Source organism: Scatophagus argus, chromosome 16 (assembly GCF_020382885.2).
Source record: "Scatophagus argus isolate fScaArg1 chromosome 16, fScaArg1.pri, whole genome shotgun sequence".
NCBI lineage: Eukaryota > Metazoa > Chordata > Actinopteri > Scatophagidae > Scatophagus > Scatophagus argus.
In genome coordinates this window covers 396,041-416,715 of record NC_058508.1, presented here as the reverse complement: position 1 = coordinate 416,715, position 20,675 = coordinate 396,041, and the positions used below count along the sequence as shown (strand labels likewise).

Sequence of the window (20,675 nt, the reverse complement as noted above, 5' to 3'; positions counted from 1 at the left end):
GACAGCTGAGAGGTGGTCATCAGTCATAGAGGATCTGTGTTTGGATTTGTTGAACTTCATAACTGAGAATGTCTGTTCACAATGATAGGTAGATCCAAAGAGGACTAGGATCCTCTGAGCATGCTTCCTCAGGTGTGGAAAGTTCTCCTCTTTGAGGGAGGAGTAAAAATCCAGCAGTGAGACTGACTTGAAGTGATCTGCCAGAAGTGTGTCAGACTGCAGATCTATGAGTTCCATCTGAACTTCACTTGGCGCATCATCCACACTGCAGTTGAAGGGAGAAGAGACCATGTGCATTTCACTCTCAAGAGTTTTGAAATCTTGAAATCGCCTTGAAAACTCTGCATGCAATGTTTCTAACATGGTTGAGTACTTTTGGAGGTGATCGCCTGATCTTTTGGCTTCCTTAAGTGTTGGCAAGTGGGTCAGAATGTTGTCCTTCACTTGGCTTGAGAGAAGCTGCAGTTTTCTCATAAAAGCCTTCACTGCACTGTACATCTCATGCACAAAAAGGCCCTTGCTCTGCAGTTTGACATTAAGTTCGTTCATTAGTGCCGTCACATCCACAGCGAATCCGAGGTCTGCCAACCAGTCTTCATCTGAAAGTTCTGAGACGTCATGACCGTTCTGAACACAGAACTCCTGAATCTGGTCTCTCAGGTCCCAGACACTTTTCAGAATCTTGCCAAGGCTGAGCCACCTAACAGTGCAGTGATAGCTTATGTCACCATGTTCAGCCTCATTTTCCTCCAACAAAGCAACAAACTGTCTGTGATTTAAAGCTCTCGCTCTGATGAAGTTAACTATTTTAGTGACAGAATCAACAACATGTTTCATTTTTAACACTGTCTTACACAACACTTCCTGATGTATGATACAATGCAAAAATGTCAATTTCTGATCAGGGTTCATTTCTGTCACTTTATCCTGCATTCTCTTTAAAAGTCCAACATTTTTCTCGGTCAGATTTGGACAACCATCTGTTGTCACACCTGCAAGCTTGTCCCATTTCAGTCCTAACATGTCCATACATGCATTTACTTCTCTGAACAAGTCATTACCTGTGGTTGTCCCTTTTATTGACTGCATGGCTGCCAACTCCTCCGTGATTTGAAAGTCTGCGGTTATCCCACGTAAGAAGATGAGCAGCTGGGCGGTGTCACATACATCGCAGCTCTCATCCAAAGCCAGAGAAAAAAAGTCAAAGTCGGCCGCTCTGTTCTTCAGCTGAAGCTCTAAATTTCCCGCGATGTCCTCAATCCGCCTCGTTACAGTGCGTCGGGAGAGTGAAACGTTCTCAAACGCGCCCTTTTTCTCTGGGCACATCAGCGCAGCAGAGTCCAATAAACACTCCTTAATAAACTCTCCGTCGGAAAATGCCTTGCTTTTTCTGGCGATTTTATGAGAAATGACATAACTTGTCCTGACGGCTGCATTGGACTCTCTGACAGTGGTGTCTGAGAGGAGGATGTTGTCCAAAATAAGAACTATACTGGACTTTCCCTCTCACCCTCTCCACAATGTGCTGATCGGCTACAGGAGCTCGTTCAGCAGCAGACTCATACTCCCACGATGCACCACAGAGCGACACAGGAAATCATTCCTGCCTGTCGCCATCAAACTGTTAAACTCAGCACTGTGACGGACACACTCACTGTATATATACAATGTACATATTGGCTTTTTACACATGCACATACCTGTATTTTACATTTTCTTAAAAATTTGAATACAGTTTTTTGTAAATACCTGTACTTTGAGATTTTAGTTTTAGTGTTTATCCTATCTTTATTAAGTTTATCCTATTTTTTATACTCTGCACTTTTCTCCTTTCTTGGTCGGGAATACTGCATGTGCAATGTCTGTAAAAACAAGAATTTCCCTCCAGGGATTAATAAAGGAATTCTGATTCTGATTCTGATTCTGATCTCTGGGAGTGTGAAATTTAGTGAAAAATCCTTGTTGGGTTTGTCGTTTTGCAAGCAATGCATCAGACTCCCTTGCACGCTCTTCACCAGACAGGTTTCTGTATTTATCTTCATGCTTGGTCGTGTAGTGGCGATTCAAATTATATTCTTTAAACACAGCAACCTGTGTACCACAGACTAAGCACACTGCTTTACCTTTAATTTCTGTAAAGAAATATTTGGCAGTCCATGTCTTGTTGAAAATATGGCATTCGTTATCAACTTTTCTTTTCATGGGGTGTGCCGACATCTTGAGGGTACCCTGGCGAACAGCATCACCTTCACTCACTCAGGTGTATACGCGCGTGAAGGCGCTACGTCTACGACGTGTATATGTAGTCAAAATAAAATTTCAAAATAAAAGTTAAAAAAAAATTGTTTAATTTGTGGTGTTTATGATTGGCCTCACACCAGCCGGACAGGGACGTACAAAGGGCCGGATGTGGCCCGCGGGCCGTAATTTGCCCAGGTCTGTCATAAGCAGAGAGCACACATCATTTTAGGTCTTGTCCATTCATTTAGACAAGCCTGTTTTATCTGATAGGATTATTGTTCTGCAGTCAGTCTCAGAAACTGTAATAGTCTAAGTTGTTTCTTTTTTATTATTATTCTAGTTTAATATCACAAAATGACCAGTTGATAGATTAGTATCCATTTTTTTTCCTTATGATGTGACATGGCTTTCGCCATAAGCACAAATCATAAGCAGCTCCTGACCCGGCCCAAGCTCTCTAAGAAGACGAGGAAAAACTCCCCAAAACCTTGAGGCCAGATGAAAAATGGGAAGAAACCTCGGGAAAGGCAATTCAAAGAGAGATCCTCCTCTCCGCGGACGGCCGGGGGGCCTAAAGGAACTGTAGTTGGTCTAACCGGAGCACCCGGAGAAAACCTGACGGTCCTGGTGAAGAAAAACTAGAACAGAATTAGTTCTTGTATTGTGAATGTATTGTATTGGCATGAACTCGTGTGTGAGTGTAGTGTTGGTTTATCTGAGCCATGGGTGAAGCTGGAGCTCCTTCAGGGTAGGTCGCAGCATGTAGGATGTGTTTAAACACTTCTGTAAGAAATCCTGGCAATCTGGAGGGAAAGAAAGATGAGAAAGTTGGAGCTGACAGCCACAGTGATTCCTCAGGAGGTGAATGGAAATGAACAGCTCTGTGTTTGCATATGAGTACATTTTTCTTACCTCTGGACAGCTCATCGCTGATTGGCAGCTCATGTTTGAGGAAACTTGTGGTATCAAATCGGACTGTTCTGTGGAGCAGCTCATATAAGACCACTCCCATCTGCCACACTGTGGTGGGGCCGGGCCTGTAGGTATAATGACTGTACCACTCCGGAGGGACGTGTTGGGGGGTACCTACAATACACACAAGTGATAATAATTGAGGATGAAAAGCGTCTTTCTTTAAACATTAAAGTCACAGGCAGGTAAATTAGTGAGAGGCAGAAGAAAAAGCCAGATGGCTTACCACAGAAGACACGGTAAACTGATGTTTTCTTGAAGAAACAGCTCAGTCCAAAGTCAATGACACGAACACGCGGCACATCTGAGCTGGTCTCAATCAGGATGTTTTCCGGTTTGATATCCCGATGAAAGATGCGCTTATCCTCGAGTTCATTTGCTGCATCAACCAACTGTTTAAGTATGATCTGAAAGAGAGGGACACGAATAGAAAAGTGAGGGATCGGAGTGGGGAGACGGACTGTGAGGAGGTTCAACAGTTTGTTTCATGGCTGTGGGGTTTGGGTTAACTTTGGCTTAACTGCTGTGATTCAAAGCTGACAACAAACAACAGCAGGACAAAACTTTTGATTAGCAACATTTCAAACCCACAGACACCCAAAAAATGTCCATCAGAGATGGTCATAATTTCAGTTTGTTTTGTCATCCAAACCAGATTGCTTCCAACCTGTCTGAGAGCCTACACAGGTTGCTTCTTACTCCATCAGAGATATGGAGCCTCCTACAACATAAAGCTGTAAGAACATGTAGGGCTTTGGTTTTAGGTTCTTCCTTGTGTTTCCACTGTGGAAAACCAGAATATTTTCCACAGACATGATGGAAAAGGTGACATGGTTTTAGATACCGAGACAAATGGGCAGCACAGTCCACTTGTGGCACAAAGAGGTGCTAATAAGAAACACAAGGAGAACCTGTGGCAATAGCTATATGTTACAGTATGTTACAGGTAAGTCACAAGTCATTAAGTTCTTGTTTGAAACACACACACACACACACACACACACACACATACACGCTCAAGCAGCTTACCTTTGCCTTGTCCTCCTGTAAGTGGTCTCTGTTTGTCCTGATGTAATTTAAAAGGTCCATACATGGCATTGGTCTTTCCAGCACCAGGATCAGCTCCTGGTCCAGATCATACCAGTCCAGGAGTGACACGGGTGCTGATTCCTCCATTAATCCAGTTCTTCCAGCTTGGAGTTTTAACATCACAGCCACCTCAGCTGAGAGTTCTTTCCCATTTCGTCTCTGAAACGTTGAAGCAAAAACAGTGTAAGAGAAGGAGAAGCTCCACAGATTTAGAGAAAAGCGTGATTCATCAAACACACATTCACTGGGCTGAGTGCAGCGTCCTGTTTGGTGTTGCTCACTTACCTCTTTGCACAACACTTTGTCTTTTGCTATGTGTTTGATGGCAACCTACAAGACACAAATGGCACTTTGGTTAGCACTTCCTGATCAGACTGTGTGTGTGTACATATGAGTGAGTGTGTGTATGAGTGAATGTGTGTAAATGTATGTTTCACAATGTGTGTATCATACTCACAGGTAAACGATCTTCTTTGCGGTAGCCAGCAAACACACATCCACAGCCTCCTTCACCGAGATGATTCTCCTGCTGGTATTTGGCCTCAAATTCAGCTAAACAGACAAACACATGTTTTGTTTAGTTGCCAGGAGCATCAGTTACACATTAAAAAAGCTCTAAAATTAATCCTTTCTAGAGTGATTCTGAAAAAGATGGGCCGCCGTGTGGAACAAAGGAAACAAAATGTGACAACTTGCTCATCCTTTCTGGCATATACTCCACTGAAAACAGTTTGAAAACTATATATTTATGAGCAGTGACTTTTGTGCATACATGTTTATAATGAATTTGATGCCAGGAGCACAGCTCAAACATGCTGCTATAGGGGCTACAAAAGGCTTGGGCAAAAACTCAAAACCACCTGTACATAACATTACACTGTGTTTCCAAATCAGGGCATCAGTGTGACCATTAATGTGACTGTTTTGTATTGCACATTAACATGAAGTCAAAGCTTATGTTAATTACTACTTACCTCTTCGGGAATCTATCAAATCCTTCATGGTTGGCCGGCCCTTCCTTCTCTTTGCGCAGGGTTCTTCTTCATCAGCGGCAGCCTTCCTCTTTCCAGTCCTCTTGCTCACATCCTCCACTGTTGTACCGCACCTACTGGACTGTGTGCTGCTGCTCCCTTCAAAGGAGAAGAGAAAAAGAGGACCACCAGGTTAATGACCAGTCACTAATGGAGAAAATAAGTCCATCTTTGTCATTCAGTGACTTCCAAAATAACAAACTAATTTTCTTTTCCAACATCTGTTAGTTAAAGAAATATTTCGTCATTTCGGGAAATACGCATCCCAATGCATGCTTGAGCTGTTATTAGGTTAGCATAAAGACTCCTGAGGCAAAGGGAAAACAGTTCGCCTGCTCCCTTCCAAACTGAAAATAGCCGCATCAAAACCCTCTAAAGCTGAGACATTAAAAATCATTTTTCACTCGGTCTCATGGTCTTTCTCTGTGAATGTAGGTTTGGTTTTGTTTGTTCAGGTTTGACATTTAACTAATGATGTTGAACGCTAACTTCACATGATTCGCTTACCATTGCCAGTGTCCGCAGACGAGGCCGATCCTGATTCCTTCTCAGCCTGGTTGTAGTTCAGTCTTCTCCTCTTTGTCTTTGAGAGTCCATCTTCACCTTCTCTGACTTTTCTCTTCAAGTTCTTCTTGAGCGATTCCTTCTTAGTGTCGCTCAGGGGTTCAGAGTTGTTATTTGCCATGATGATATTACAGAAATTTCAAATCTGATAACTTCCAGTAACAAGTGAATGTGGATCCAACATGCGTGTGTGAGCTCTCTCAGGGATCAAAGGAACGTGTTCTGGCAAACAGAACCCGGAATGTGCTTTGATGATATGAACTGGCTGGTGTTCCAGAATATGCAAATTAGAGTGTACAGTAACTTGTATGAGAGATGTCAAGGTAAATTATCATTATTATTGTTTTCATATTTCTTTAGGTTTACCCCCTCAAAAAATGTAGCCAATGAGAACAGAGTTTCCATGAGTTTTATGTCACTCACGAGAGGTGCAAAAACTCCAAGGTTTTCCATATCCAAAGTGTCATACATCATCTGAACTGCACAGAAGGGCCATCTGAGTAGAGTGGAGGGCTGAGTCGTTCTTAACTGGCCAGTTAGCTAACGCCCAATAAACCACACATTCTTTGTGCAATTTTTGGGTTATGATAGTGAAAACGACTGATCTGTAAGGTCAATGATATCCTGTGGTGCCTTCTGTGATGCACGGAGAATAGTTTGCATTTTCAAATAGACTGCAGCCAGATTGTGTTGTAACCGCTCTGTTAATCCTTCAGCGTTACTGAGACAGTTTCACTTTTTCTGAAAGCTGCACTGAATCAAGTTCGAAGTCATCATGTCTAAGTCGTTTTGCACTACTTGGTCACTGTATGTGAGGACGCAGAGCAGTGACATGCATATCAGGGGACATTATTTGTTATTTGTATTTATTTATTCGTTCTCATTCCCTCTTTTGTTCTCGATAACCAGCCTTGTGACCTTAGATAAACCTGCAATAAGTCTACTGCAGAAATCCACGGTCAGTCTCGTGTTCCAAAACACATGTATGGCCTGAACAAGCTCCTGTTTTGTGCCCGTCTTTGCCTCTTTGCAGATGTAGTCTTTCATTGAGTGCCAAACTAACTCGATAGGATTCAAGTCTGGTGACTCTGCTGGACTTTTCACCCAGTTGATGCCCTCAGATGCAAGGCAAGCTGCAGCGGTGGTGTCCTTTGGATCATTGTCCTGGAAAAAGCGATGGTCCGACCCAAAATAGTTCCGGATGTATGGTGCTGCAAATTTCTTAATGATGGTCTCCTCGAAATAAGTTCTGTCCATTATTCCCTCGAAGATGACACAGGGACCTGATCCATTAAAAAAGGGGGAAATCATCCCCTAAACATGAAGCTTTAAGGGGTGTTTTGGTTGCGGTTTGGCAACAAAGTTGTCCTTTCTGTGGAAACTTTGCCTTGAGTAATGCTCCAATGGGACCGTAGTTTTGTCCGTGAAAAGCACATTATGCCACCTCTCCCCCGACGCCCTCCACTGGGAAGCAAGCTGCAGCCTAGCCTCTTTGTTGCGCTCCTTCAGCATTGGGCAGAAACGACTCTTGCCGAATTTCCAACCCATTTGTCTGTGAGCATGGCGTATACTCGTCAAACTCACTTGCACACCAAGATCTGCCTCGATTTTCTGCTGAACGGCCTGCTGAACGGCTTTTATCAATATTCTTACTTCTCAATGGCAGTAAGAATATTGCTGAGAAAATTCGCATCCGCCCATGGGACCCGGTCGGGTACAGCCCGAATAAGCGACGTGGGCCCGCTCTCTTGTAGGCCCACCACCCGCGAGAGGGTTCAGAAGGGGCCGGTGCAATGTGGTTTGGGCGACAGCTGTGGACGGGGGTCCTGGCGACCCAAATCCCGGACAAAAACTCTGGCTATGGGGACATGGAATGTCACCTCACTGGGGGGGGAAAGAGCCCGAGCTCGTGCGGGAAATAGTGGTACCGGCTAGAGATAGTCGGGCTCACTTCCACGCACAGCCTGGGCTCTGGAACCCAACTCCTGGAGAGAGGCTGGTCTCTTGCCCATGGTGTGAGGCGGCGAGCTGGTGTGGGCTTGCTCATAGCCCCCCAGCTTAGCCGCCATGTGTTGGAGTTTTCCCTGGTGAACGAGAGAGTCGCTTCCCTACGCCTTCGGGTTGGGGATAGGTCTCTCACTGTTGTTTCGGCCTATGGGCCGAACGGCAGTGCAGAGTACCCGGCTTTCTTGGAGTCCCTGGGAAGGGTACTGGAATGTGCTCCGACCGGGGACTCCATAATTCTACTGGGGGACTTCAATGCCCACGTGGGCGACGACAGAGATACCTGCAGGGGCGTGATTGGGAGGAACGGCCTCCCTGATCTGAATCCGAGTGGTGTTCTGTTGCTAGACTTCTGTGCTAGTCACAGTTTGTCCATAACGAACACCATGTTCAAGCATAAGGATGTCCATCGGTGCACATGGCACCAGGATACCCTGGGCCGGAGGTCAATGATCGACTTTGTGGTTGTGTCATCTGGCCTTCGGCCATATGTTTTGGACACTCGGGTGAAGAGAGGGGCTGAGTTGTCCACCGATCACCACCTGGTGGTGAGTTGGATCCGCTGGTGGAGGAGGAAGCCGGACAGACTTGGCAGACCCAAACGTGTTGTGAGGGTCTGCTGGGAACGTCTGGCGGAACCCTCCGTCAGAGGGGTTTTCAACTCACACCTCCGGGAGAACTTTGACCAGATTCCGAGGGAGGCTGGGGACATTGAGTCCGAGTGGACCATGTTTTCCACCTCCATTGTGGAAGCTGGTGCTCGGAGCTGTGGCCGTAAGGTCTCTGGTGCCCGTCCCCGAACCCGGTGGTGGACACCGGAAGTAAGGGATGCCGTCAAGCTGAAGAAGGAGTCCTATCGAGCATGGTCAAGTCAAGTCAAGTCAAGTCAACTTTATTTGTATAGCCCATTTTTACAAGCAGTTTGTCTCAAAGGGCTTAACATAACATCAGCAACATCCTCTGCCCTTTGACCCTCACATCGACTAAGGAAAAACTCCCAGAAAAACCTTTAACAGGAAAAAATGGAAGAAACCTCAGGGTGAGCAACAGAGGAGGGATCCCTCACCCAGGACGGGCAGATGTGCAATGGATGTTGTACAGGCAGGAAAGCAATTTGCAACATGAGAAATGACATTACTAAAAAGATAAGCAAAACAAAATCTCAACTGTTTAGTTTCACTTTTTGCTACCACCTCAATATGATTTTAACATTTCACAAGTTATAGGAAATTTATAGTATTGAAAATTATAATGAACTGCTGTAACATTCATGTATTCTTTTTTTATGTGATGTTGAGAATCACTATCCTATCAGTTCAATTTCGGCCCGTAGGGAGAACCACCCCGCCCATAGTCGGTACATAGAGGAATGACAGGCAGATGTCAACAATACACATTGGGTTGGTCATAGAGCCGGCTACAGTTCAACTTGAAGATCTGGATGGAGAGATACCTGCGGAAAGATACAGAGAGAGAGAGAGAGAGAGAGAGAGAGAGAGAGAGAGAGGGAGGGAGGGAGAGACACAAGACTACGAGGAGCACTGGACACACAGTTAGTGACATAAAATAATGAACTGCATGTTAATCTGACGAGGGGAGAGGATAGAAGAGGAAAAGGAGGAGGGGAAACTGCTTGGTGGATCATGTTTGTGTCCCCCGGCAGCATAGGCCTATAGCAGCTTAGCTAAGATAGAGATTTAAAGATTAACAGTTAGTCAGACCTATTCTACCTGTGGCTATTTATCATGAGGTGGGTGAAACTATGCCTACCAGCCCTACACACTTTATTTGGTGCTAACTATATGCTTTACTAAACAGAAAGGTTTTAAGTTTAGTCTTAAAAGTGGAGGTGGTGTCTGCCTGTCGAACCCAGATTGGCAACTGGTTCCACAGCAGGGGTGCCTGATAGCTAAAGGCTCGTCCTCCCGTTCTACTTTTATAAATTCTGGGAACTGTAAGTAAACCTGCACTCTGTGATCTGAGTGTTCTATTGGGAATATATGGGACTATTAGATCCTGCAGGTATGATGGGGCGAGTCCATTTAGGGCCTTATATGTAAGTAGGAGAATTTTAAAGTCTATTCTGAATTTTACCGGAAGCCAGTGAAGAGAAGCTAAGATGGGGGAGATATGATCCCTTTTACTGATTCCTGTTAAAACTCTAGCTGCTGCATTTTGGATCAGCTGCAGGTTATTAATAGAATAATTTGGACATCCTGACAATAGTGAGTTGCAGTAGTCCAGCCTAGAAGTAACAAAAGCATGAACAAGTTTTTCAGCATCACTCTGAGAGAGGACACTCCTAATCTTAGCGATATTACGGAGGTGAAAGAAGGCGGTCTTAGAGGTCTGTTTAATGTGATGAATAAATGACACGTCTTGATCAAAGATAACGCCGAGGTTCCTTGCAGTCGTACTGGAGGCCAAAGTAATGCCATCCAGAGAGAGAATATTATCAGCTATTCTATTTCTAAGGTGTTTGGGGCCTAGAACAATGATCTCAGTTTTGTCTGAGTTTAATAATAAAAAATTGGAGGTCATCCAGTCCTTTATGTCCTTAAGACATGCCTGGAGTCTGGCTAACGGCTCTGTTTCTTCAGGCTTTAAGGATAAGTACAGCTGAGTGTCATCAGCATAACAATGAAAGTTTATGCCATGTTTCTGAATAATATTTCCTAGAGGGAGCATGTATAAGGTGAACAGGATCGGCCCAAGCACTGAACCTTGTGGAACACCGAGGCTAACCCTTACATATGAAGAGGAAGCATTATTAACTTGAGCAAAGTGAAATCTATCTGTTAAATATGATTTGAACCAGCATAGCGCAGTCCCTGTGATCCTAGTCTCATGTTCTAATCTGTGTAATAAAATGCTGTGATCTACAGTGTCGAAAGCAGCACTGAGATCTAGCAAAACAAGTATGGAGACAAGCCCGCGGTCTGATGCCATGAGGAGGTCATTTGTGACTTTAACCAGTGCTGTTTCTGTGCTGTGATGGGCTCTAAAACCAGACTGAAACATCTCAAAGAGACTGTACCTGTGTAGGTGATCAATCAACTGATTTGCAACCACTCTTTCGAGTATTTTAGATAAGAACGGGAGGTTGGATATCGGCCTATAGTTTGCTAAGATGTCTGGGTCAAGTGAAGGTTTTTTAAGTAAAGGTCTGATAACAGCGGTTTTAAACGCCTGTGGTACATAACCTGTTGTTAAGGATAAGTTTATCTGATCTAAGAGGGAAACGCCAATCAAGGGAAAGACGTCCTTGAGGAGCTTAGTTGGGATGGGGTCTAAGAGACATGTAGTTGGGTTAGATTTGTTAATGCTGGAGGTCAGCTCGGGGAGGTCTATGGGCAGGAACCTGTCCAGAGATGTAGGATTAGGAGTAGGATTAAAAGAGATTACTAGAGATGGCACTATATTGGCTATTCTGGGAAGATCTTTATTGATTATTTCTCTAATGTTATTGATTTTATTGGTGAAGAAACTCATGAAGTCTTCACTGCTAAGAGCTGCAGGAATACAAGGTTCAACAGAGCTGTGACTCTTGGTCAGCCTGGCTACAGTGTTAAAGAGAAAACGTGGGTTGTTCTTGTTTTTCTCTATTAATGTTGAATAATAGGCAGTTCTGGCTTCACGAAGGGCCTTTTTGTATGTCAATAGACTGTCTTTCCAGGCCCTCTGGGATTCAGCTGATTTGGAGGAGTACCACTTCCTCTCCATCCATCTTGATGTTTGTTTAAGTGTTCTTAAATTTGAATTATACCAAGGAGCTAGCCTCCTATGATTTCTAACCTTCTTTCTCAGTGGGGCAACCATATCTAAAACTGTGTGCAACGTGGCTGCAGTGTTGTTGACAAAGGAATCAATTACTGCAGGAGTAACGTTTAAATCAGTACGGTCTGTTGTACTGGTACATGGAGCTGAGGGGAGCTGTGATGGGATTTCATCCCTAAATCTGTCTACACTATCTTCAGAGAGGCATCTGCTGTAATAGACCTTTTTGTTGTGTGCTGTAAAGTCTTCTAAAGTTAGTTCAAAAACTACAAGCGAATGGTCTGAAAGGAGGAGGTTTTGAGGGGCAACTGACAGGTTCTTAGTTTCTAGGCCATAGGTGAGAACCAGATCGAGTGTGTGATTGTGACAGTGTGTTGGTTCATTCACTATCTGAAGGAAACCTATTGAATCTAAGAGTGAACTAAAGGCTGTTTTAAGACTGTCAGAGTCAACATCCATATGAATGTTGAAGTCACCTGCTATAATGACTTTATCTGTGCTGAGCACTAAACTAGATAAGAAGTCAGAAAACTCAGACAGGAACTCTGAGTAAGCAGCAGCAGGTGGGCGATACACAACAACTAATAAAACTGGCTTTTCTGACTTCCAGTTTTGGTGAGACAGACTGAGAGTGAGACTCTCAAATGAGCTATAGATGGATTTAGGTTTGGGATTAATCTGAAGACTGGAGTGGTAGATTGCTGCCACTCCTCCTCCTCGGCCTGTGGCTCGAGGAACATGATAGTTAATATAACCGGATGGAGTTGATTCATTTAAACTAACATATTCTTCATCCCGTAACCAAGTCTCAGTGAGGCAGAATATATCAGACTGATGATCAATAATTAGATCACTGACTAGGAGGGATTTAGAGTGGAGGGATCGTATATTTAATAATCCACATCTGACTGTCCTATTTTTTGGCTCTAAATATTTGCTAGTTTGTATTTTTATGAGGTTATTATGATTAACACTTCTTAAGTTTTGTGCTGGTTGGACTATGGGAGGACGAGGCACTGACACTATTTCTATGGGATTATTAATCTTAGTATTACTGTGTGAATTTATATTTTTATTTATTCTAATTTTAACGGAGGGCAGCAGTCCTACAGAAGCAGCAGAGAAGTGTGTAAGACAGCGACTCTGCTTCCTGGCCTCGACCCTGGGTTGTCAGGGTGTTGGTTGTCTAATAAACTTGGCCATATTGGTAGAAATAAGAGCCGCACCATCCCAAGTGGGATGATCGCCGTCTCTGCTAATGAGGCCAGGTTTTCCCCAGAAAGTCTCCCAGTTATCTATAAAGGCCACGTTGTTTTCCGGACACCACCGTGACAGCCAGCGACGGAGCGATGACATGCGGCTAAACATATCATCACTGGTCAGATTCGGGAGGGGACCAGAGAATGCTACGGAGTCCGACATGGTTTTTGCCAAATTACACACCGACTCAATATTGACTTTGGTGACCTCCGACTGGCGTAGTCGAGTGTCATTAGCGCCGACGTGAATTATAATCTTACCATATTTACTCTTATCTCTCACCAGCAGCTTTAAATTGCCCTCTATGTCGCCCGCTCTGGCCCCCGGGATGCATTTGACTATGGTTGCTGGTGTCGGCTTCACATATCGCAAAACAGAATCGCCAATAACCAGGGTCGGTTTCTCAGCGGGTGTGTCGCTGAGTGGGGAAAAGCGGTTAGATACATGAAGCGGTTGGTGGTGAACCACGGGCCTTTGTTTTGGACTACGCTTCTTTCGAACCGCCACCCAACCTCCCTGACTTCCCGGCTGCTCGGGGGCTGCCGGGGGGCGGCTGACATCAGCTAAAGTAGCTAAAATAGGCCGGTCCGCACAGGCTAACTGCTGCTGGCTAGCTGTCGGGACTAATGGACTGTGATCTACAGTACGAAGCCGGGCCTCTAACTCACTTAGCCTCGCCTCCAAAGCTGTGAATAAACTACACTTTCTACACATCTCACTCTCACTAAAGGAGGCAGAGGAATAGCTAAACATTTCACACACCTTACAGAAGAAGGGAGAGGGAGAGGCAGAGGGAGAGTGAGTGGAAGAAGCCATGTTAGCACTAAGCTAAGCTCAACGACAAACAGGACGGGGATCGGAAAAGGAAAGAATCTAGATGATCGTGCGGTTAATAAACTTTTCCTAAAGTGCTTGTGTACTTATATGTAAGAACCAACCACAGTAAAAGCTAACACAAAATATGTCGACTCAAGTACACCAATACCACCGAACACCAAACGCTAGCAAGTGAATGAGTAGTGCGAGAACAGGAAGTGACGCAATACGCAATACGTTACCCAACGCAGGAGAGAGTCCCAGGAAGAATAGCAGAAACCACTGCTTCCCCAAACTCTCTTGGTTGGCTTGTGGGACTCCCGAGGCAGCTGACGGGTATCGGAGGGCCAAGCGTGCAGCAGCCCGGGCGGTTGCGGAGGCAAAAACTCGGGTCTGGGAAGAGTGGGGAGGCCATGGAGGAGGACTATTGGTCGGCCTCGAGGAAATTCTGGCAAACCATCCGGCGCCTCAGGAGGGGGAAGCAGTGCCCTGCTAATACTGTTTACAGTGGAAGTGGGGGGCTGCTGACTTCGACTGGGGATATTGTCGGAAGGTGGAAGGAATACTTCGAGGATCTCCTCAATCCTGCTGACGTGTTTTCCGTTATGGAAGCAGAGGCTGAGGACCTTGAGGCGGGTCCATACATTGCCCAAGCTGAAGTCACTGAGGTAGTTGGGAAGCTCCTTGGTGGCAGAGCACCGGGTGTGGATGAGATTCGTCCTGGGTACCTTAAGGCTCTGGATGTTGTGGGGCTGTCTTGGTTGACACGACTCTGCAGCATCGCATGGCAGTCGGGGACAGTGCCCTTGGACTGGCCCGGGGTGGTGGTCCCTCTTTTTAAGAAGGGGGACCGGAGAGTGTGCTCCAATTATAGAGGGATCACACTCCTCAGCCTCCCCGGGAAAGTCTATGCCAGGGTACTGGAGAGGAGAATCCGGCCGATAGTCGAACCTCGGATCCAAGAGGAACAATGCGGTTTTCGTCCCGGTCGTGGAACACTGGACCAGCTCTACACCCTCCGCAGGGTGCTTGAGGGTTCATGGGAGTTTGCCCAACCGGTCCACATGTGTTTTGTGGACTTGGAGAAGGCATTCGACCGTGTTCCCCGTGGCATCCTGTGGGAGGTGCTCTGGGAGTATGGGGTCCGGGGTCCTTTGCACAGGGAGCGTGAGATTGACAGGCGGATCGGTGCAGCGACATCAGTAATGCAGTTGTTGTTTCGGTCCGTCGTCAGTCAATCTACGTTCCTACCCTCACCTATGTTCATGAACTTTGGCTCATGACTGAAAGAACGAGATCTCGGATACAAGCGGCTGAAATGAGCTTTCTTCGCAGGGTGGCGGGGCGCTCCCTTAGGGATAGGGTGAGGAGCTCTGTCACCCGGGAGGAGCTCGGAGTAGAGCCGCTGCTCCTCCACATCGAAAGGAGCCAGTTGAGGTGGCTCGGGCATTTGTTCCGGATGCCCCCTGGACGCCTTCCTGGGGAGGTGTTCCGGGCATGCCCCTCCGGGAGGAGGCCCCGAGGAAGACCCAGGACACGCTGGAGGGACTATGTCACTCAGCTGGCCTGGGAACGCCTTGGGGTCCACCCGGAAGAGCTGGAGGAAGTGTCTGGGGAGAGGGAAGTCTGGGCATCCCTGCTCAAGCTGCTGCCCCCGCGACCCGGTCCCGGATAAAGCGGAAGAAGATGGATGGATGGATGGATGTTATAGCAACCGAAAAGCACAATTTGGCTGCAGATCTGTCTTTCAGCCTTTTAAAATTTTGTTATGTTAGTGTAACTATGTTGAAATTATATCTGTATTTTTATGTTTGAACTATCACCAAATTCTGATAAATATTGTTTTCTATATGTTTAAAACGTGTTTTATTGCCTATTATTTATATTTATGCCTGAGACTGTTAGAGTGTTAGTACTTGTACTGTCACTGTAAGAGGTTGCAGGCTTTGAGCCATCATTCCGGTGCTTCTCTCAGTTCGCACCAGGCTAGCTGAGAGGAGGAGCTTGAGACCTGTATGCTATGTGGAGGAGACTGCATCTTACGGAGCCTTATGTGTTTTTCTGTTGATTTGTACAGACAAATACATCATCCTGCCTTAATTAAAAGAGCAACCTGCAGCTGGTCGTGGTCCGGGTCCTTCCTTCAACCAACACAACACAGAACACAACGCAGAATATATATGGGTTAACGATTGTGCATCTCACCTGATTGGAAACAGTTAGAGAAAAGACACACCCGTTACAATGGTGCCGCGACCTTTCAAGGATTGGTCTAGACATCGACATTGTCATGCCTGGTGTATTTTGCTTATGCTTTGTCTTTTGATTTCTGTCTATGTGCCATGTTCCATGTTTGTCTTGTGCTTCCATGTATTATGTTCAAGGTTTTTGTCATGTCCTGTTTTATTTTGAAAGTGTCTCTTCCCCTGTGTGTCCTGTTTTCATGTAGCTTTGCTTTAGTTTTCCTGATTGCTTTTTCCCTCCTGATGTGTGTCACCTGTGTCTCGTTGTCTTGTCTGTTTAGTCCTTGTCTTCCCAGTCACCATTGTCAGAGCGTCTGTGTTTATCCCCCACGTCATGTCAGGATCTTTTTGCCTTGCCTTGCCATGCTATGCTTTGTATTTGTCTGGAGTTTTTGCCATGATCTTTTGTTCTGCCTAAGCCACAGTAAGTGTGTGTGTTTTTTGAGTTCAGTTTCGTTTAATTAAAGACTTTTGCTTGGATCTGCCTGCCTGCCTGCCTGCTCTTTTGACTCTGCATCGGGGTTCAGCTCTTTTTGCGTCGGCGACACCGACCAAACTTGACAGAACGCTCTGACCAAACATGAACCCCGTAGAGTCTCCTAATGCGGGCACCGGAATGGCGGCCCGGCCTCCCAATCTGGTGGAACTCTGGGAGGAGCAGATGCGCCGCTTCAGGCCCCAGGGAGGCCTGCATCCAGCAACAGGCTCCCTGCTGCCGGGGCGGAGTCCGCGGATCGAGCCGCCAACCGTCGCGGAGATCGACGCCATATTCCAGACCCTGACGGAGCGACTGTCTGCCGTCTCCGCTCTCCTCGCCTCAACTGTTCCCGGGCTGGGTCCACCAGCACCCCAAGCAACGCCAGGGCACCCTGCTTCAGCTGATGGACCGCAGCCCACTGTTTCAGGTCTGAGTCCACCAGCACCCCAAGCTACGCCAGGGCCCCATGCTTCAGCTGATGGACCGCAGCCCACTGTTCCAGGTCTGGGTCCACCAGCACCCCAAGCTACGCCAGGGCCCCATGCTTCAGCTGATGGACCGCAGCCCACTGTTCCAGGTCTGGGACCACCAGCACCCCAAGCTACGCCAGGGCCCCATGCTTCAGCTGATGGACCGCAGCCCACTGTTCCAGGTCTGGGACCACCAGCACCCCAAGCTACGCCAGGGCTCCATGCTTCAGCTGATGGGCCGCAGCCCCCTGTTCCAGGTCTGGGTCCACCAGCACCCCAAGCTACGCCAGGGCTCCATGCTTCAGCTGATGGACCACAGCCCACTGTTCCAGGTCTGGGTCTGTCTGCCTTCACGCCTCGTCTCACCAGGTCTCCTCGTCAGGTCTCCAAGTCGCCACGTCTAGTCACCAGATCTTCACGTCTCGTCAGGTCACCACGTCTTGCCGCCAAGTCTCTGTGTCTCGTCAGGTCACCACGTCTTGCCGCCAGGTCTCCATGTCTCGTCAGGTCACCACGTCTGGTCACCAGGTCTCCACGTCTCGCCAAGTCTCCACGTCTAGTCAGGTCACCACGTCATGCCGCCAAGTCTCCACGTCTCGTCAGGTCACCATGTCTTGCCGCCAAGTCACCACGTCTCGTCAGGTCACCACGTCTCGTCAGGTCACCACATCTTGCCGCCAAGTCTCCACGTCTCGCCAAGTCTCCACGTCAGGTCGCCAAGTCTCCACGTCTCGTCAGGTCTTCACGCCTCGTCAGGATACCACAGAGGCGGTTCATGGTTCAGCCCTTGGTTCCGATCCAGCATTCGGGCAGACCGCCTGAGGCCTCATGTTATGTCCTGGCCCAGCATTTGGGCAGACCCCCTGACTCATCAAGCCCCACATGGGTGTTGAACTGGGGCCGCCTGCCCAAGATTTCCGGTCGGGCCAATGCCCTACACCGGGGCTGAAGCACTGACTTTGTTTTTCTTGGTTTAGGGACATCTGGGATCTGTCCCTTAAGGGGGGGGTTCTGTCATGCCTGGTGTTTTTTGCTTATGCTTTGTCTTTTGATTTCTGTCTATGTGCCATGTTCCATGTTTGTCTTGTGCTTCCATGTATTATGTTCAAGGTTTTTGTCATGTCCTGTTTTATTTTGAAAGTGTCTCTTCCCCTGTGTGTCCTGTTTTCATGTAGCTTTGCTTTAGTTTTCCTGATTGCTTTTTCCCTCCTGATGTGTGTCACCTGTGTCTCGTTGTCTTGTCTATTTAGTCCTTGTCTTCCCAGTCACCATTGTCAGAGCGTCTGTGTTTATCCCCCACGTCATGTCAGGATCTTTTTGCCTTGCCTTGCCATGCTATGCTTTGTATTTGTCTGGAGCTTTTGCCATGATCTTTTGTTCTGCCTAAGCCACAGTAAGTGTGTGTGTTTTTTGAGTTCAGTTTCATTTAATTAAAGACTTTTGCTTGGATCTGCCTGCCTGCCTGCCTGCTCTTTTGACTCTGCATCGGGGTTCAGCTCTTTTTGCGTCGGCGACACCGACCAAACTTGACAGACATCAGCTCGTTCGCCGTGGGAAGTTGCGTTCTCTCACCCCTTACCATAGTCAGGTATTTCCTGGAACATTGTCAATCTGACAGCATTTTAGAGAGTGATTTACTGCTGTGCAATTGATTGCTGTTTGATGTTATTAGCCAGATCTGCTGTTTTCTGTTTTGGCTATTTATCCAATAAGATTTCATTTTATTGTTTTTTTTCTCTCTTTCATGTTCTTTTCTGTATATAGTGTGACTGAGGTTTGTTCATTCAGTCCCTAGAGTCCAGAACACCAGAGCCCAGTGTTACAGCATTACACACCCCACAGCTTACCTCTACACGTTATATGGATGGTCAGGTCGAGCAGAGTCCGGACTTGGGCTCAGTCCTTGAGCATTTGGCTGAAAGGCTGGGTGAATCCATTACAGCTAAGCTGCAATCTGACAGGAGCACACACAACACCGGTACTCCTGTGCAGCCCTCAGAGACGACATTGTCGAACGTCACCGTTGTCATGCAGTCGGATGCAAAGGAGCCTCCCATATTCAGGGGTAATAGTTCAGACAGATTCACAGTACATGGGAAAATCTCATGACTCTGTCAAGTCCTGACAAGGCTTATGAGCAAAGCAGGGGATGTGGTGAGAATAAAGCACAACAACACATCTATTGACCACACTGCAAACCCCCATGTGATATTTAATATTTTGAAACAACACTTTAGCGCACTAACAATTTCAATTTATTTATTTATATAGCACCTTATACCATCAAAATTGTTTCTAGATGCTTTACAGAGACCCAGAACAAGTAGACAGTGGCAAGGAAAAACCCCCTTTAACAGGAAGAAACCTTGAGCAGGACCTGGCTTGCAAGAGAGAACAGTTCAGATGCAGTTCAACATGTAGATCTGGATGGAGAGAGACCTGCAGAAAGATACAGAGAGAGAAAGAAAAGGAAGGAGAGACACAAAACTACGAGGAAAACTGGACACACAGTTAGTGACATAAAATAAGGAATTATATGTTGATATGTTGATCTGATGAGAGGAGAGGAGGGGAGAGGAAGAAGATGAGAGGAGGTGGGGGAGTAGAGATGGTGGTGATATTGGGGAGGTGGGGGAACTGCTCGGTGGATCATGCTTGTGTCCCCCGGCAGCATAGGCCTATAGCAGCTTAGCTATGATAGAGATTTAAAGATTAACAGTTAGTCAGACCTATTCTACCTGTGGCTATATATCAAGAGGTGAGTGTAACTATGCTTACCAGCCCTATACACTTCGTTTGAGGCTAACTATATGCTTTAATAAACAGAAAGGTTTTAAGTCTAGTCTTAAAAGTGGAAGTGGTGTCTGCCTGTCGAACCCAGATTGGCAACTGGTTCCACAGCAGGGGTGCCTGATAGCTAAAGGCTCGTCCTCCCGTTCTACTTTTATGAATTCTGGGAACTGTAAGTAAACCTGCACTGATCTGAGTGTTCTATTGGGAATATATGGGACTATTAGATCCTGCAGGTATGATGGGGCTAGTCCATTTAGGGCCTTATATGTAAGTAAGAGAATTTTAAAGTCTATTCTGAATTTTACAGGGAGCCAGTGAAGAGAAACTAAGATGGGGGAGATATGATCCCTTTTACTGATTCCTGTTAAAACTCCAGCTGCTGCATTCTGGATCAGCTGCAGGCTATTAACAGAGTAATTTGGACATCCTGACAATAGTGAGTTGCAGTAGTCCAGCCTCGAAGTAACAAAAGCATGGACAAGTTATTCAGCATCACTCTGAGAGAGGATGCTCCTAATCTTAACAATATTACCGAGTGTTGTGCACAGATTGTGTTCTAATCTGTGTAATAAATGCTGTGATCTACAGTGTCAAAAGCAGCACTGAGATCCAGTAGAACAAGTATGGAGACAAGCCTGCAGTCTGATGCCATGAGGAGGTCATTTGTAACTTTAACCAGTGCTGTTTCTGTGCTGTAATGCGCTCTGAAACCAGACTGAAACACTTCAAACAGACACCTGTGTAGATGATCAGTTAACTGATTTGCAACCACTCTTTCAAGTATTTTTGACAAAAATGGGAGGTTGAATATCAGCCTATAGTTGAAAGGTCTGATAACAGCAGTCTTAAACGCCTGTAGTACATAACCTGTTGTTAAAGACAAGTTGATCTGATCTAAGAAGGAAACGCCAATCAAGGGAAAAACATCCTTGAGGAG

The 20,675-nt window shown here is 46.3% G+C and overlaps 2 protein-coding genes across 2 annotated transcripts; both read right to left on the bottom strand.

Annotated features, from left to right (window-relative positions):
• Positions 1-2,584: 2,584 nt before the first annotated feature.
• On the bottom strand, positions 2,585-6,089 carry LOC124072971 (serine/threonine-protein kinase pim-1-like). The gene is made up of 8 exons (XM_046414800.1): positions 5,841-6,089; positions 5,277-5,432; positions 4,760-4,854; positions 4,588-4,632; positions 4,243-4,461; positions 3,440-3,620; positions 3,154-3,327; positions 2,585-3,044 (listed from the first exon to the last, which is right to left on the bottom strand). The coding sequence occupies exons 1-8, from the start codon at positions 6,016-6,018 to the stop codon at positions 2,953-2,955; spliced, it is 1,140 nt and encodes a 379-aa protein (XP_046270756.1). The 5' UTR covers positions 6,019-6,089; the 3' UTR covers positions 2,585-2,952.
• Positions 6,090-6,767: 678 nt separating this feature from the next.
• si:dkey-77f5.3 (uncharacterized protein LOC326903 homolog) lies at positions 6,768-15,021 on the bottom strand. The gene is given in 2 exon segments (XM_046415775.1): positions 6,768-7,549; positions 15,012-15,021. Coding segments are annotated over 2 exon segments (792 nt in total).
• Positions 15,022-20,675: the final 5,654 nt, after the last annotated feature.